Here is a 16,249-nt window from a genome sequence, read left to right as displayed (position 1 = left end):
ATGCATTATTTTGATGGCAGGTGCTATCAGTTGGTCTGTAGGTGTTTTTCAATGTCTGCACATGTGCACGCGTGGGGGAAAGAATAAAGACATTTTGATGGGTGCAGACTGACAGTACAGGGTGATTAAGGATATTGTTTAAAAATCTGCTTTTATAACTGTCATTTAAAGGACTTGAACCAGAGCTGGAATGACGAATGAATGTCGACTAATTTATCAGCAAATTTCTGATCGCTGACTCATTGTGTGTCATTTTGCAAACAAAAAGGAAAAACACTAAATGAGGACTTTTTATATTTATATATATATATTTTTATTATTCCACATATTCTTATTCCTTGTCAAAATCTGGAGCCTGCATTACCCACAATGCAACTTGATCACCAACAGTTCAGATTTACTCATGTAGCTGAGACGAGAAGTGGGCTACAGATTTCTGGTACTTCTCTTACTTCTCACCTCTACACCCCCAGATGTTTTTCATTTTCGAAGCTCATGGTCTGAATCTGAGTCAAGTGTCATCACTTCAGGCAATTTACCAAATTCGCCCAGCTCCCTCTGGAGCCACAAATGGTTTCATACAACTTTTTCCACATACTAAGACCTGTAAACTGACTTTGATATATAAAATATGTGGAGTTGCTCTTTAACTAGTTCCAGTTTTTCAAAATGTGAGGAATTACAGTTTTTCTTTGTCTTATTTGATATTAAAATGAAACATATTTAGTTTTTGGACTGTTGGTCGAACAAAACAAGCAACTTTAAGACCTCACCTTTGGTTTTAGGAAACAATGAGGGCCACTGATGGGATTGGGCACAGATTATAAAAACTTACCAGTTAACTGACAATAAAAATCATCATTAACTGTAGCCCTAATGTGAACCTTTCCTATATACCTTTGAATGTATTTATTTTAAATTACACAACTCCAGTGTCCTCAGTGAACTAGGTTGCTTACATAAGAGTGATACTTTGACTTGCACTAAAATGATGGTGAATTGAAATTTCACCCTTGACTTGTTTTCGGTTTGTTGGAGTATTCCCATTTTAAATCATCTGAAAGGCAGCCTGGTTTGACTGACAGTGGTGCAGTGATGTGCGTGACCTCCAACACTGCTGACACTGCTGCTTTTGAACTGGGATGTAAAGTTGCATCGTGCAGATTTACTGTGAGAGGTTATCTGTGTGCAACATTTCCCAATTACCTTAATTATACTTCATTCCACTGGAACGTGAAAACAGAAACTGGGGCAACAGATGTTGCATGTCAACCTTATATTTATGGCAAAAAAAAGAGACAAAGATCACAGTGGAACATTCAAGAGAAAGTTAAGACTCATCTCCTTTTATTCCCTTGAAACACCATACATACAGACATCATCCAGAATTATTTTTTTTTTATAAAACATCTTGTCGTAATTTTACAGAATAACATATATTTACAAATGTATATTATAATCACAGTTTGTATATTCCACGAGACAACAGGGGGAATCACTGCACAGCAGGGAGAAAACAGAAAAAAAAGGACAAACTTTGCATTTAATGTCACATTTTGACATTCACATACTGAACACCATTTCTTCATATCCACAAAGTGAGGTTCTATTCATTCATCCGCACAATGCTGCAACATGGCTTCGTTTCAAGGCTGTAGAAATCAAATCTCGGATCAGCATTATTCCTACAGGTGACACACTGTGACCAAATTAGAGGGAGCGCATTAGCATGCCTCTGAGAATTATGGAGAATTAATTAGGAAATCCCATGCGAGTGTTTTGCATTGGCTGTATTTTACTTCTGTGACAGAAACAGACTTCAAATGATTTTCACCTACTCAGCAGCAAACAGCTTATTTTCACATTGTTTTAAAATGGGTGAAAACATCCAGATGAATTTGTTCTGAAATGATCAGGTGATTTGATAGAAAAAAAAAATCTAAACTTCAACCTTACTTTAAACTTTCTAGAGTTTAAAAGGTTATTAAGTTTCAATATCAGCAAGAATCAAGATGTAATCTCCAGGTTTGCTGCCTGTGCGTTTACATGCTGATCCCCCGTTGCAAAGAAATCAGTTTGGATGAAATAAAAGCAGTGGTACATCAAAAAACGAGCACCCACTGGAGCAACAGGGAGGCTTTAACAACTACATGGCCTCAATCCTGGGAACTTTCATCTCTATTCACCTAGCGGGCCATTTCAACACAGCCTCAGGCTGTACGGAAAGGGGATTGGCCTGTAACCATTCATGACCCATAAAATCCCATTTCTGATTGGAAGGGAAAATAAGGGATGGAGGCTTATTTTTTTGTGACGGCTTCTGCAATCAGATCGCATAAAGACCAAGAAAAACTTCAGTATTGTTGAATCAGACTAGTTCCTTTCTCTGAAACCCTGTGAGTGTTTGTACGACAGACTGAACAGCTGTGAATGTAAGACAGAAGCATTATTGTGTATGGCTGAAAGGTACTAAGCCGTAGGTGTGTGTGTGTATGTGTGTGTGTGTGTGCGTGTGTATGCGTGTGTGACAGACTCTGGTCTACGTGCAAATTCTGTTTAGCCTTCTGGGGTACCCCTATGGAACACACTTCACGGTCAGTCTGGTTAAAGCCTATTAGCCTTGACAGCTGAAGCATGTACACAAAAGGAGTAAACACAAAAGCTCAAGAGGTTAAAAAAAAAAAGGCACACGTGCAGCCATGCATGCACGCACACACACACAAAATTTGGACACTTGAATATTCCAACGGCAGCGCAGTCGCATGTCTCACATCTCACGTACGCAAGCATAAAAACAGAACTGTAAAACTATGATGCTACACGACAACATTCAGAGCTCACAAAAAGACAAACAAAACAAAACAAAACAAAAAAATCAAAGCAAGGAACAGCATTGCACTTTGTCCCTGGATATATTTCTGTAGTTTTCACTGGCTTTCCTGAGCTACGGCTACAGATCTCCTGTCCTGCATCTGAATCTTCTACATCTGATTTACTTCAACTGACTCAGTGACACTACAAAAGAAAAATACAAAGAGGAGTGTGATAGGAATACCTTAACATTTTTTGTCTCCAACCACCAGCATGTATTGTGCACACGGTGTGAAGTTTGCCTGAGGAATGGAGGATGATGATGATGAACCGCTTCGAGGGAAGCTGACACAAACATATTAACTGTAGATGCTCGTATCTGAATAAGTAAGTTGGCACTAATGAAGTTCCTGAAACGGGAGCAGATGGAACGGAGAAGACAAGGCAAATATATTCAATGTACTCATTAATTTAAATTAATAGTAAAGATGAAAAGTTCTAAAAGAAAGATTTCTAATAGACTCATAATAAAAAAACCAAAAATGAATAACCAGACATCCTAAAATAAAAATTCAATTTTAAGCCAACGAAATGAAAATAAATTAAAAATCACATTCACTAAAGACAATCACTGCACTTCAACTTCATCATGATATTGTATTTGTTTTAGATTCTCTGCAGTTCCACACATACTTCCACTGTGATGGCACGGTGCTGTTGGCTGCATGAAACGTTGCAAAGACACAGTCTGCTTCCTTAAGAGTAGCACCACTGTTGCACAGATGGGTGGGTCTGCTGAGGCGAGGCACCTTGCTCCACCAGCTCGGTCCTAAGTGCTGGCGGTGCACAGCAAAAGATGATGAAAAATGCACAGGTGGCCACAATGTCCCCAAAAGTCAGGGCTGATTTTCACTTTTTGCTTCGTACATGAAGTGCTGTGTAGTCCAGCTGAAGAAGTCTTTCAAAAATACATTTGGCTTATTGGCAAGAGTAGGGAGGGGCATGCTGGGCAACGGAAAAAGTTGCTTTGAGGAGACAAATGCCATTTTTCTTAATAGGATAAATTCATCGGCAAATAAGTGACTCTCTTTCTTTTTTTGGCTAATTCCCAGGTTGAATTTGCTCTACATTCACAATTATGGTATCTCCTGTCAATTAATTTACAAGGCTGCGAGAGTTTCAAGCTTGCAGCAACGGCTACGGGGAGGCAAACCGGACAGGGATTTGTCGTGCCTCAGGAGGAAACTGAGGTGTTGCAACGTGGATGGAATTACGGCAGTTCAAGTAAGTTCAGTCACGTTTTCTAAGTGGACAGAAAGTTCAAAAGGGCCTCCATAAAGCCTGAGGTGCTACTGGCACTTAAAACATTCAGTTTGCTCGTTTATTTATATGTATGGGGAATGACTGCATGTGTGTTACTGTTCTTTCAAAAATGACGGTTGCAGATTCCTCGGGTACTTCTTGGTCCTTCATTTCCTCTTTGTTGTGACAAGGCTGTGTCACTTCCTCCTTGCTCTGTCCTCAGGATCTCTCTGCTGTTTTATGAGCCTCTCGATCTCGGCCCCCAGCGTCTGCAGATTCTCCTGTTAAAAGAGAGTCGAGACTGTTAGACTCAAATGTAACGTTTAATTTCCCGTTTCACTGTGCACGTTTAGTGTTTTTATATAGTTACTTCCTGCCTACTTCCAATCATCTTTCATCCACAAAAAGAAAAGCCCCTGCCAGAAAATACTCCCACGTTACTTATTGTCTCCTTTAAGTTTTTATAAAGGTTGTCTTTAAGATAAGTTTGACACAATATTAAGATAATAGCAAGCTGTTGACAAAATGAATATATTCATTAAAGCATCCCAGTTGCAGAAACAGAAAAAGGTGCACAGGCTGGAACTATACATTCAGACAGGATGAAGACACAATTTGAGACTCTGCATCATTTAGATGGGCGCATTAGAAGGTTTAATAAATACTTAAAATTTTTTAGCTGTCTTTATGTTGCATCACCCTGAGCCTGTCTGGAAGCAGTTTTTCAACCACTGTATTTAAAGTGGATTTACAATGTGTTTGACACTTGCTGGTATGTAGAAAAGATGAAAAATAAGTCAGTTGTATTGCAGGTCTTAAAGCATGAATTGCACTCTGACTGTGGAAACAGACAAAGTGGTAAATGGGTCATAACTCGCTGACATTATTGATTCTTTCTGCATTAAGTACACCAACTTATACATATTATGTGTATATGACTAATCTACATCAAATCACATCATATCTAACAAGCCATCAAGTAATCAGCAAGCAAAATACTGCTGTTGTAAACCAAGAGCTGAAACAGATTTATTCATTTAATGCATGAGAAAATTGGTTCAGTTGAAATCCCAATTCAACTGAATGATCAAAAGCCCCTGAAGTGCAGAGGCTGGACTAAGCTCACGTACACAAGGGCTTAATGAGGTTGAAAAGTGTGAATATAGGCTTAAATCATCTATCAAGTCTCTCACCTGAATTTAAGCTCGTTTCTCAGATAAGCATTCAAGCAATGGTGTCAACATATGAAGCAGAAACAATGAAGGGTGATGGTGGCTTGCATCAGGATTTGTTATAGTTGATGTATGAAGCCGTGAAATGAGTTGTTTTGAAGCATTCTAATCTAAATGCACGAGACTGGGCTGGTGACACCCGAGTATGATCACTTAATGAGGCTCCCTATTAGTATTCTGCAAGAACACAGCATACACTGTGCGTAAGTGATACAGTAGAGGCACCCAGGGATCCTGCAAGCAAGGCGGCTGGTGTGGGTGCAACATTTTCAGTATGGAGAAAACGAAAAAAAAAAAAAAAAATCTAAATGCTAAAACCCTTTATGTACCTTTAGGGTAATGTTCTTCAGCAGCGTGTCCTCCAGCACAGCCTGCAGCTTCCTGTTGATCTCCAGCGACAGGTCCAGGGTCAGTCCGCTGTCCGCCGGATGGGAAGTGTAAAGAGAAGCCATGATGCCTCCCCGCCGGCTCAGGTGGGCCTTGTTAATGTCCGATGCCTCTGATGAGAGGGCCCCTGACTCCTCTCTCAGCACATAGCTCTGGATAATTCTGTGGGGAGGAAGAGGGGGAGGGGTGTGAGTGAGTGAAATGGTGCGTCTCAAAAGGAGGGGAAGACGAAGTGAATGCGTGGCCTCGGCTGGAGACTGTTGAGCAAAGAAAATTGAGAAAGTGGGATTTATAGGTGGAGGCATGGAGAGCTCCTACAGAGCAATAAAACCGTTTCCAGCAGCAAAAGCAGCAGACGTTTCTGGAATAGTAATTCCAACGTGATGGCTTATTGAACTCATGTGCACTGGATGCATTCAGTCATAGTTAGGAAGGTTAGGGGAAGGTAATGAAAACGGCAGCATCAGAACGGGATGCAAGGATTCAATTAATCAACTACACACCTGTGTTTGTGTCTATGTGTGAAAGTGAAATAAGTCTCTTTCATGTCAGCAACAATACAGAGTTGAGGACAAACTATGTTTGTGTCGACAGAGATAAAATAAACCTGTGGATGGTTGAGACAAAGACTGAGTTTGAGCAGATGAAGAGGAGTTGCACAGGTTCCGACAGAAAAGGTCAACAACCTCCTGTACATCTGCTGAGACTGATCAGTATTAATCAATAATTTAAACCTGCTCTCATCCCAGCTGCATACCCTAAGCACTGACCTGAAACATTCAGACACATACCGCCATTGTCTGGCTAAAATCGAAGGTGTGCCGGAGAGTGATTTGTTTTTTGGAACAGCTGCAAGATGAGTTCGGAGCAACTAGATGTTCCTGACTTAAGATTTCCACTTAATAAAGATAAGTATTTCTCTACAAAAGTCTGACTTGTAGAGCGGAAAGATTCTCAAAAAGACAACACAAGTGTAGATACCTCAGTGTTGCTATTTCTACTTACTACAACAACTGTAACCATTACTACTACTACGACTACTACTGAGATATCAAAAATAAAAATAAAGAATAAAAAAAAACAGAAAAATACCTGGTATACCACAGATGAATACAACTATTTCTTTTAAGGGTAATTCCAGGGACCAAATGACTAATAGGTAAAAATAATGTTGGAACTGGTCCAGCAGACGGCCTCAGGCAGCAGCTAATAAACAGGCTGCAAAGGCTGCAACGCAATCATTGGGGGTAAATGTGCCTGTCAAACCACATCCACTAAAAGATCTTACTTTGGCCACTTGGATTTTACTTAAGATATTAAATTTGCAAACTACAAGTGTACTGTGAAAGAGGAAGTCTTGGTATTGTTAGTCTTATCTATAAGCTATAATATCTACAGCATGTGCTACATAAATCTAAAACATTGCAGTGTTTGCATTAGAAACTAACAAATAAGCAAATAACAAATAAGCAAATATGGTGCAAAAAATAACTGAAATGAAACAGCGGCTACGCAAGCACTACAAAGAAGCCACCATCATAAATCATCCACACACACACACACACACACACACACCACCTGGGTTTGCACAGACATAAAACAAGACTTACCTCTGACTAGACTTGCATGGGTCCATATTTGGACCCCAGTTCCATCACGACAGTGTTTAGTAAAAACAAAAAAGCGACAAATTAAGGATGTGGCGACATGGTGGTGCTGAACGGCATGCAGAGGTCAGTGTGTGTGTGTGTGTGTGTGTGTAAATCTGAGTAATATATACTTTTTTGCTAGCTTGTGACAGCATAAGCAATGAGGGCGGCAAGTCAAGTCAAGCATGCATGAAGGGAGGGTGACAACTGCTGTGTTGGACCATAATTATAGTTCTTAAAGCAGCTAAACCTTGTGCCCAAAAAGTGGCAAGACATAAAGAGAAGATGCAAAGAAAGAAAGATACGCCTCTGATCTGAAAACCTTTCAATTATCAAAGCCATGTTTTATCCTAATCACATTCAGAACTACACAGACTGAAACCATGACTGTAAGAGAGCAATTAACAGTTTCATGTTGAAGGCTTTTTGTTGCTCTGTGTTCAATAAATGTGGATACTTATGATCAAATCTTAAGGAATCTAAATATATCCTCATCAAAGATCACAGTCACAAGCTCAGGCTACTTATCAAGAAAAATCAAAAGCATAAAGAACCTCAAAGTCTGACTGGCAGCAGAACAGAAATTCCAGATAACCTTGAAAGGATTCATTAAAATATATATAACACACTGAGCAGATGTGGATCCATATTAGCCTACAACAGAGCTTATATTGCTCTGATTTGCAGTTGCCATTGATTACAAAACTAACAGAGCAAAAGGGATGCTGTCAAGATAAATAGACATGTACAGCACCTACACAGAAGGTCTCCTCCTGCTCTGTATCAGCATCATTTTAATTCAAGTCACACGGACGGACCGTTTAGACTTAATCGTCATGATAACCAGGTGTGGCTACTGAAGGACGGACATCATTGCCCTTGAAGAATCATGCTGCAATTTTTGCATGTTTTAGCTCATTTACTACAAATCACGTATACTGTATGAACACTGCGGCCAATAGCCTGTCTTTCACTTCCCAGCAGGATGTGAACACGGCGCTGGAACAAAACAGCATTGTTGTTGAATTTATCCAAAAATGACACAGAATCCAAGCTGCAGATTTAACTGTTGCCTAAGTTTTGTTCCTTCAATCTTCAGCTTCCGCCTGCGGTGAGCACTGCAAGCGTCACAGTTTGAAGCTCTGCAATTGGCTGTTTCTTATCGAAATGCAACTTTTACTTCCTGAATCAGGGATACCCAAACATCTTCTTCCACTTCTTAACTCTATGATCTTTGGGAAACAGTGGGTATACAAATTTTATATGACAGTAAATGAGCTTCAAGATGCAAAAACATTGAAATGATCATACAACCGAGTGGTATGGATGTGGTAACATAAAACAAATATTAGCCTACTGACTTTCTTCCACTAACTGTCCTTTTGCCAGACTGAGCTTGTGCTTCCGCATCTTTGCCTCTTAAATTCATCACCTGCTTCAGGCTCACAGTTAGCTCATCAGTGTTCACCAGGCTGTCCTGAAGGGATACGAATAGAAAGGCAAAAAGGACAAATTCACATCCTCATTCTAGGTAGTGCAACACCCCCCGCTTTACTGAGATTTTACAGAGCTAAATTTAGCTCGGCAACCGTGGGATTCGTCCTCAATTTTAACTCTTGAATGTAGGTTGAGGCTAATGCATTCAATTCAAGCGTATGGCAACGAAACAAATGAGAAGTGGGATGATCCAGGTAGAATCAACATATCATCTGGCAACCAGAGCCAAGGTGATGTGGAACTGTTTGAGGTGATCTGAGAAAAATTCTTCCATGTCTTACATCTCACATTCACGCCACATTTTACTCTCTCATTCGCCCACAATACACATCAAGGCCTAACCTATGCATAAAGTGGTGATGTGATTAAGATGGCTCCAACGTCCTTTGCGCTGTCTCTATAGTTTAGGTGTTGACCATGAATATGGATGGAAGATCATTAAAAGATCCATACTGATGCACCCCCTCGCTAGATCAGCTCGACTACAAATAGCTTCTGAGTGAAGTTTGTCATGAATAAGAAGTGTGGAGCATGAGTTAGAATCTTAAGACCAGAGAGAGAGAGAGAGAGATATAGATAGAGAGAGTGAGTGAGAGACAGAGAGAGCGCGCGAGTGAGAGGGAGAGAGAGAGAGAGAGAGAGAGAGAGAGAGAGAGAGAGAGAGAGAGAGAGATACATGAGGAAGGAGGTAGGGGACCATAAACTGTGTTTAAGCATATCCTGTTTGTCAAGGTCAGCTGAAGCACTGATACACCACAGAGTGAGGAATGGTGTGCGGTAAATATTTGATTAAAATGTAATTGTTAATTACATTAAAACCTAACAAAATAAAGGCAGTTGTCTTGGTGATTAGTATTGATTCAGTATACTTGCAACACTGGAGCTATCATTTGGGTTTAGTGATAGGTACTGTCACATAAGCTTTGTTGTTAAGCATCCAAAATTTCCCTGAGAGCATCTTCTTCTCCTCAGTAAGCAACTTTTTATTTTTTTCTTACTCTTCTTGCATGTATTAAACAAGTCACAGTGCTGAGAGGTTGACAGCCTTTACCAAATCTGCAATAACACAGTCCGTCTGTTTCATTAAAACTGCTCAGGGGTCTGTTTGCTCGCCATCTCTTTTTCTCTGCTCCCCAAACGTCGGTCCATGCCACTCACTTGGTCTTTTTGCGGATCTCCTCCACCAGTTGCTTGATGTGATCTTCCATAAACTCAATTTTTTCCTGCTTGCGAGCCAGCGCCTTTTGCAGACGGACAATCCGATCCACGAGCACAGCCTTGTCAACCTCTGGGAAGTTGTCCACAACCACCACTGAAGGACCCGACTGGCTATCTGGTAACCGCTCTTCCACGCCACTGCCGCCACCATGGCGTGCATTCAAGGAGCCTGGAGAGTGGAGCGGAGACAGACTTAGAACTCAGTTTATTGGTGTGACTTTCGACTAGCTGTGAGCTATTATTTTCCATAGACAAAAGTACAAACACTATTTTTTAAAAAGGGATATTTATGCCACTAAAAAGAATAAAAGGATAAACAAAAGTCTTTCATGACTTTACTAGTGAGTGCCTTAAATACTAACCAAATCCAGTAGTAGTAGTACCTGAGGAACTTGAGCGACTGCCCATGCTGCTGGCATCCCGGTCGCAGCCTCCATTCTCAGCCTGCTCTAGTTTCTTACGGGCTGCAGATGAAGAGAATGTAAAGAACTGTCAAACAGAGACATCAACACTAATTTATCTGTGTGACAGACACAGCTTGAAGGTTATGATACATGCTTGTAATTATTGATAGCTTTGTTGAATTTTTAATATTACATTTAGTTATTAACTGAACCGAGTAAATTCTTAACAGAATTTTGCACTTTGTTATTGTAACAGCATCTTCATATACCTGTTTCGTGCTGCAATTAAAGACCCTAAGTGGTGTCAAAACACCATAAATGCTCAGTTCAACCATATCAATAAAGACAAACAAGCAAATATTTGCATTTAATAGGATATAAAGGGGGAATATTTGGTATTTGCACTTTATAAATCATAAAGCTGATTGAAAAGTGTGAGAAACAGATACATTTGTGATTTGATTCTTCAATTAATCATTCCAACTCTTGCCTTGAGTGGGCAAAGCAACAGACAATATTGATTGGGATTATGACTTAAAAGAAGTTCTATAGCTGTGAAATTACAAACAGATGATTAGAGGCAGAAGCCTACAAAAAAGACATGACGAAAGTCAAAGTTAGGCATCACTGCTTGACTGTACTCTGAGTTTTCCCTCTGTGAAGGTGTCCACCTGAATAAATGTGTTGAAGGTTGCTTTTTGAAGAAGAAGAGCACATGCTCAACAAACCTTCCATGCATATCCAAAGGCTTGAAGTGTAGCCAGAAAGTGTGCTGCAACACTGATGAATAATCACAGGCTCTCCTAATGAAAATATCCTCTCTGCCCCACATGCAAACTAAAAGTGAAAAGCTTGTGCATAGCAGATAATAGCGCTGAACTTCATGCCTTAAAGTGTGGCCAGAGAGCCAAGTAGGGGAACGTGGCTCACACTGTTAAGCCTAATCCTAGCATGAGAAGAACAGAAGCTCTCCATACACCGGACCTATCTGTGCACTGACATCTTCCTCGTTTCTAATCATTTCTAATCACAGCGCTTTCTGCTCTTAATCTGGGCGTGTGACCTGACATTTAATCCTGAGCACACAGAGTGTCAGTCTGAGCCGAGTCATTTTATATTGAAGATAAGATAGGACAATAAAGTGAAATTAAGGTAACGATCAGACACAGTAGCCACTTTGGCAAGGCTGGAAATGACAGAACACGTATAACCTTCCACTTTAAATGAAATCTGATTTACAGTCATTCTGACACAGGGTATGCAGTTTTATATTTAAATATTTTACAGGCTGGGTAGTTAAAAACAGAGATAAATTAAAATCCTGGATGCTAATTACTGCTTCACAGTCTTAACAGCACTCATTTTTATTACATGTACGATTTTGTAAAGTTTAGTGAGCAGCGTAAGCTCAGATCTTTCCTAACCTTGTGTCAATTGTTTCGTCAAGTCCTTGATGTTGGCAGCTTGTTTCCTTTTCTGAGTCACCAGCTCATCCCTCAGCTCTTCAACTTTGGTTTTTAGCTGGGCCACCTCTGTCTGCAGTGCTGTCCGCTCCTCCTGCAGACCCTGCACCTCCTGCTGCCTCAGCATCTCTTCCTGTTTCAGCTGTCGTGACTGCGGGATTAATGGAGACGTGGAAAAAATCTGAGTGATACTGCAACAACAGCCATGACAGAGTAGTTAGATATTGTGACTGGCTGTTTGTTACAAAAACAAAATTTACAGACTAGCAATTGAACTAAAAAAAAAAAAAAGAATAGCACTAAGTTGTTTTCCTGAATGTCACCAGAAAATATCATTTTAAGGACACTGTATGTTCTAGGTCAGAGAATTCAGCTAACTCAGCATGTCAGAGGCACAAATCATTCACTCTATTGTACATTTTGTTCTAACCTATGAGTGATCATCAGTCCATTTTGACCACAAGATCCTTTTGTGAAGGATTTCAGCAACACATGCCTAAAGGTCAATAGCGCACTGTGTTCAGCCACCAGTTTCACTCATGTATCACATCTACATCTCACTCTCCCACTCAGTGCGATCAAAGCTGCCCTGACCTTGTCGTCTAGTAGCCTGCTGGTCTCCTCTAGCCTCCCTTGGAGCTCCGTGAAGCTGCTGGTGAGCTGATCCAACTGAGACTGTAGTGCGTTGCTCTCTGACTGGAGCTGGGCGTTCTTGCTACTCAGCTTCTCAGTGAAGCCCAGTAGCTCAGCCTCTCGCTCCCTGCTGCCCTGTACATCACGCTGGAAGTCGGCCATCTGGCTGGTCAGGCTGTCCACTTCCTCTTGAAGAGACGTAATCTCCTGTTTATCGCTGCGTGACAAAAAAATATTGCCAATGTCTTAATAAAGTCTCACATTAAATGGCTGTTCACTGTGAAGTTAACTTCTTCTGCATGTGAAATGCAATTATATACGAGAATTGTAAGACAACCAGGAATTAACACTTAATAAGATAAAAAAAATGGCCTATGACATATTGTTAACACAAATTAAGATACAAATAATTGACTTGAAGGACAGAAATAATTGAAACATGAGTGCAACATGTTCACTCTCATTCATATGGATCTCTGAAGCCATAGGCTAACTGAAATGTTTGGTTCCAATTTACACAATAACAGGCAAAAATGAGCCATTAATCATGTGTCAGGATGAAGGTCACAATCTTCACTGGTAGTGAAGTTTCCATGGACAAAAAGAACTCGTGGCATCAAATCATTTCTTTCTTGCCAAGAACTAAACATGTTGGTACTAGTGGTGAAAAACTTCCTGCTGCTTAAAATCACAGCCAGAAAAAAGGCAAAAAAAAATATTTGGGTTATCGCCACCTACTTATGACACTCTGGCACACACAGAAAGCAGCATTTCAATAAGTGGAAAAGTTTTGCTATCAAGTCTTCTGCACATGGCCAGCAGAGCCACACACCCACAGAGGGACCTGAGTCCCTTCCTGCCCTGTGTGCTATATCTGTCCCTGGCCTATCTTTAAATCCTGAGATAAGAAAAAGGGACAAGAGCTATATTAGAACCTGCACAGTTCCATCAAAACTAATTATATTTGAATGATGACAGAGGTGCACAAGACACCCGATGAAACTGGCCTGCAAGCTATCATACCTCATATACCACTGAATTTGTTTCAACATGTAGTACCTAAATGATTTTATCTTTTTCCCAGCAAAGTCTAAAGCCCCTAACGCATCAGTTTGGCCCCAGGGTCAGACATTTTATAAAAATCAGGTCAAGCAACTCTCTGATGTAGGCATGATGTTGTAGTCCTGCACTGCGGAATTGCAATCCATCATTTTAAAATACACATGTATTTTCTTCGCTTGTATTAGGACAATTGATTCACTACTTCCAATTCCAAAAATGGACTGAGATTATTGGAAGAGCCCACCATAACCAACTTATAGAACATATTAATATTTGCTTTGGCACTGATGTCTGCATTACCAACATGATCCCACACACACAACAACATTAAAGCGCCAGAGCAGAAATTATGTAGCTTAAAGGCTGAGCGTATGCGGAGATCCACAGCTCACTTTACATTTCTGAACTCTGATTTCAGTGGCAAGGAAACTGCACAATGCTGAAACTCATCCGTGAGTCCGTGCTAGAGCTTTTACTTTCAGTGCTGCTCCTGCACAAACGGCGTGAGAGTGTGTGTTCATACCGTTGATGCTGCTCCTGAAGCGCAGTGACCTCTTCCAGCTTTTCTCTCTGGCGGCCGATCTCAGCTTTCTGCCGGTTGATGATCTCTCTGTACTTGGTCAGCTCGTCCTCCCAGCGTGGACGCTCGTCCTCTAGACATTTTAACTACAAAACAACATGTACACACTTAAAAAGCTGAAGAGGACCTACTGACATCTGACATCATGTAAACACACAGATGTTTGAGCATGACAAACCTTGGTGCGCAGAGTATTGAGCTCATCCATCCCCTCTTTGTAACTCCTTTTCAGGTCTTCCAGCTCTTTGGCCTTCACTCTGTGCACCTGCCAAACGCATTAAGTTCTACATTAGATATCCTATGGTTTTTATTTTGAGGGTGCTCATACAGTACAAGCAATTTCCATTTCTTAACCACTGAATCCAAATTGTGAGAGGATACTTAATTCTAAAAAGGTTTGTGCCAATTCTGATTGTGATTACTTTGATATAATGCGCATTAGCAGTTCATTTCAATGATTATACTCATCAACTGAACTCTTTAGTCACACTAAATGGAACTACTTCTTTTCGAAAGAAAAAAATAGAAAAACCCTTTTATTGCAGATGCATTTCCTGTCAATCCAAGTGTGGCATTCATTAATGTTATTTCGCTTATGCACTCATTAGGCATGTAAAAGCAAAGTTTTATCTCATCTTTTCTTTTTTTTTTTCTTTTTAAATGGAACTACTGCTACTCAACTTTTCCAAGAATATACTGCAAGCCTGTGGTATCGAAGACAACATGCCAGTAATAGAACTATGTTCATCCTTTCCCATTCCATTTTATGTTAACACTCACACAGTATTGGAAACTCAGCTGTTTTGTCTGCTTCATTTATGACTGAAGCGCATCACAACTTGAGCCTAACACATATGCTAAAATAAACCCAGACTTGGCCCAATTTATTCATCAGAAGGGTAGAAATATATGTCAGATACCCACATGTTAAAACCCATTAAAACAATATTCACAAAGCGTCAGTGATAGGCCTATAACATACTCTATCTCATCATTGGAAAAGCTGATGGCTTACAGGACATTTGAGACCACAGTGTTAAACTTGATGATATTAGTCCATTTATGATGTAAAAATATTCAGATAAAATTTAAGGAAATTCATTCAAGCACTTAACAACCCAGATAAACAGGAAATCGAGCATGATATCTGGGTGGCTGTTGAAATGCACAGTATCATATTGATTATTTCTAGGCCGTTTATTTTTAAGTGCAAGTCCCCTCAGAATGGGGCAAAGAGAAAAACAGGCCATTGTGTTTGGATTGAGTCCATGACTGTGCCTGCCTGCGTGCGTGTCAGCCTGCAGAGTTTATGTGCCAGTTTGTTACTCATTCCTACTTAAGGCAATTACACCTCTCAAACTGATGAAAACAGCTGAAAATAAACATTTTTACTAGAAGGGTTGGCATCAAGACCATCAATAAAAGGCTGAATAATGGTCTGGCAGAACAGAATGTATATGTCATTCTGAATTAATAAAAAAAACCTGTATTATGGATCATTTTGTGTTTCTGATTGTCACATAGAGAAACGGAAACTAATTTCATAGATAAGCATGTCTGCGTGTATGCTGAAAGCACATAATCGGCTAATATTCAAGGATTCAAGGAGCTTTATTGTCATTTCACACATGTAGAAACATGAGGTGGAACGAAATTAGTTTCCCTGGTCCCGGTATAAGCCCAAAAACCTAACAAAATACCTAATGCTATAAATATAAAACAACACTATGTAAATATAAAAAACAATCAGATATTTAGGGTAATGCAGCCTAGCCTCACATTTTGTCGAGGATTTGTAAGTGACTGCTCGCTGGCCGCCTTAAGCTCAAGCGTACACATCAGTGAGCTCATGTGTGTGAGAAAGTGTTTGTATGTGTGCACAGCGGTCGTCACCTCTAACTGGTCTGTTTGTTCCTGCTTGTGCTTCTCCAGCTCCCCTTTGGTTTCCCGCAGTTTAGCATCCAGCTCGTTGGACTTGAGTTCCTCTGATTCCTGGAGGAGAGACGGGTAA

General features: G+C 40.3%; 1 protein-coding gene across 6 annotated transcripts in view; it reads right to left on the bottom strand.

Moving 5' to 3' along the window:
• Positions 1 to 2,321: 2,321 nt before the first annotated feature.
• ccdc186 (coiled-coil domain-containing protein 186) overlaps positions 2,322 to 16,249 on the bottom strand; it is a 25,107-nt gene continuing 11,179 nt past the window's right edge. For 3 of the 6 annotated variants that reach the window (XM_046376572.1, XM_046376570.1, XM_046376573.1), the window contains exons 8-16: positions 16,132 to 16,230; positions 14,417 to 14,503; positions 14,182 to 14,324; positions 12,558 to 12,813; positions 11,925 to 12,114; positions 10,459 to 10,560; positions 10,037 to 10,265; positions 5,675 to 5,894; positions 2,322 to 4,394 (exon numbers count right to left, since the gene is read on the bottom strand). In XM_046376572.1, coding sequence (XP_046232528.1) covers positions 4,311 to 4,394; positions 5,675 to 5,894; positions 10,037 to 10,265; positions 10,459 to 10,560; positions 11,925 to 12,114; positions 12,558 to 12,813; positions 14,182 to 14,324; positions 14,417 to 14,503; positions 16,132 to 16,230 — 1,410 coding nt within the window. In that variant the 3' untranslated portion in view covers positions 2,322 to 4,310. The other 3 variants (XM_046376571.1, XM_046376574.1, XM_046376575.1) reach the window with 3 other exon arrangements.

Source organism: Scatophagus argus, chromosome 21 (genome assembly GCF_020382885.2).
Source record: "Scatophagus argus isolate fScaArg1 chromosome 21, fScaArg1.pri, whole genome shotgun sequence".
Lineage (NCBI taxonomy): Eukaryota > Metazoa > Chordata > Actinopteri > Scatophagidae > Scatophagus > Scatophagus argus.
Note: the sequence above shows the minus strand (reverse complement) of the source record. Positions and strands in the feature narration are given on the sequence as shown.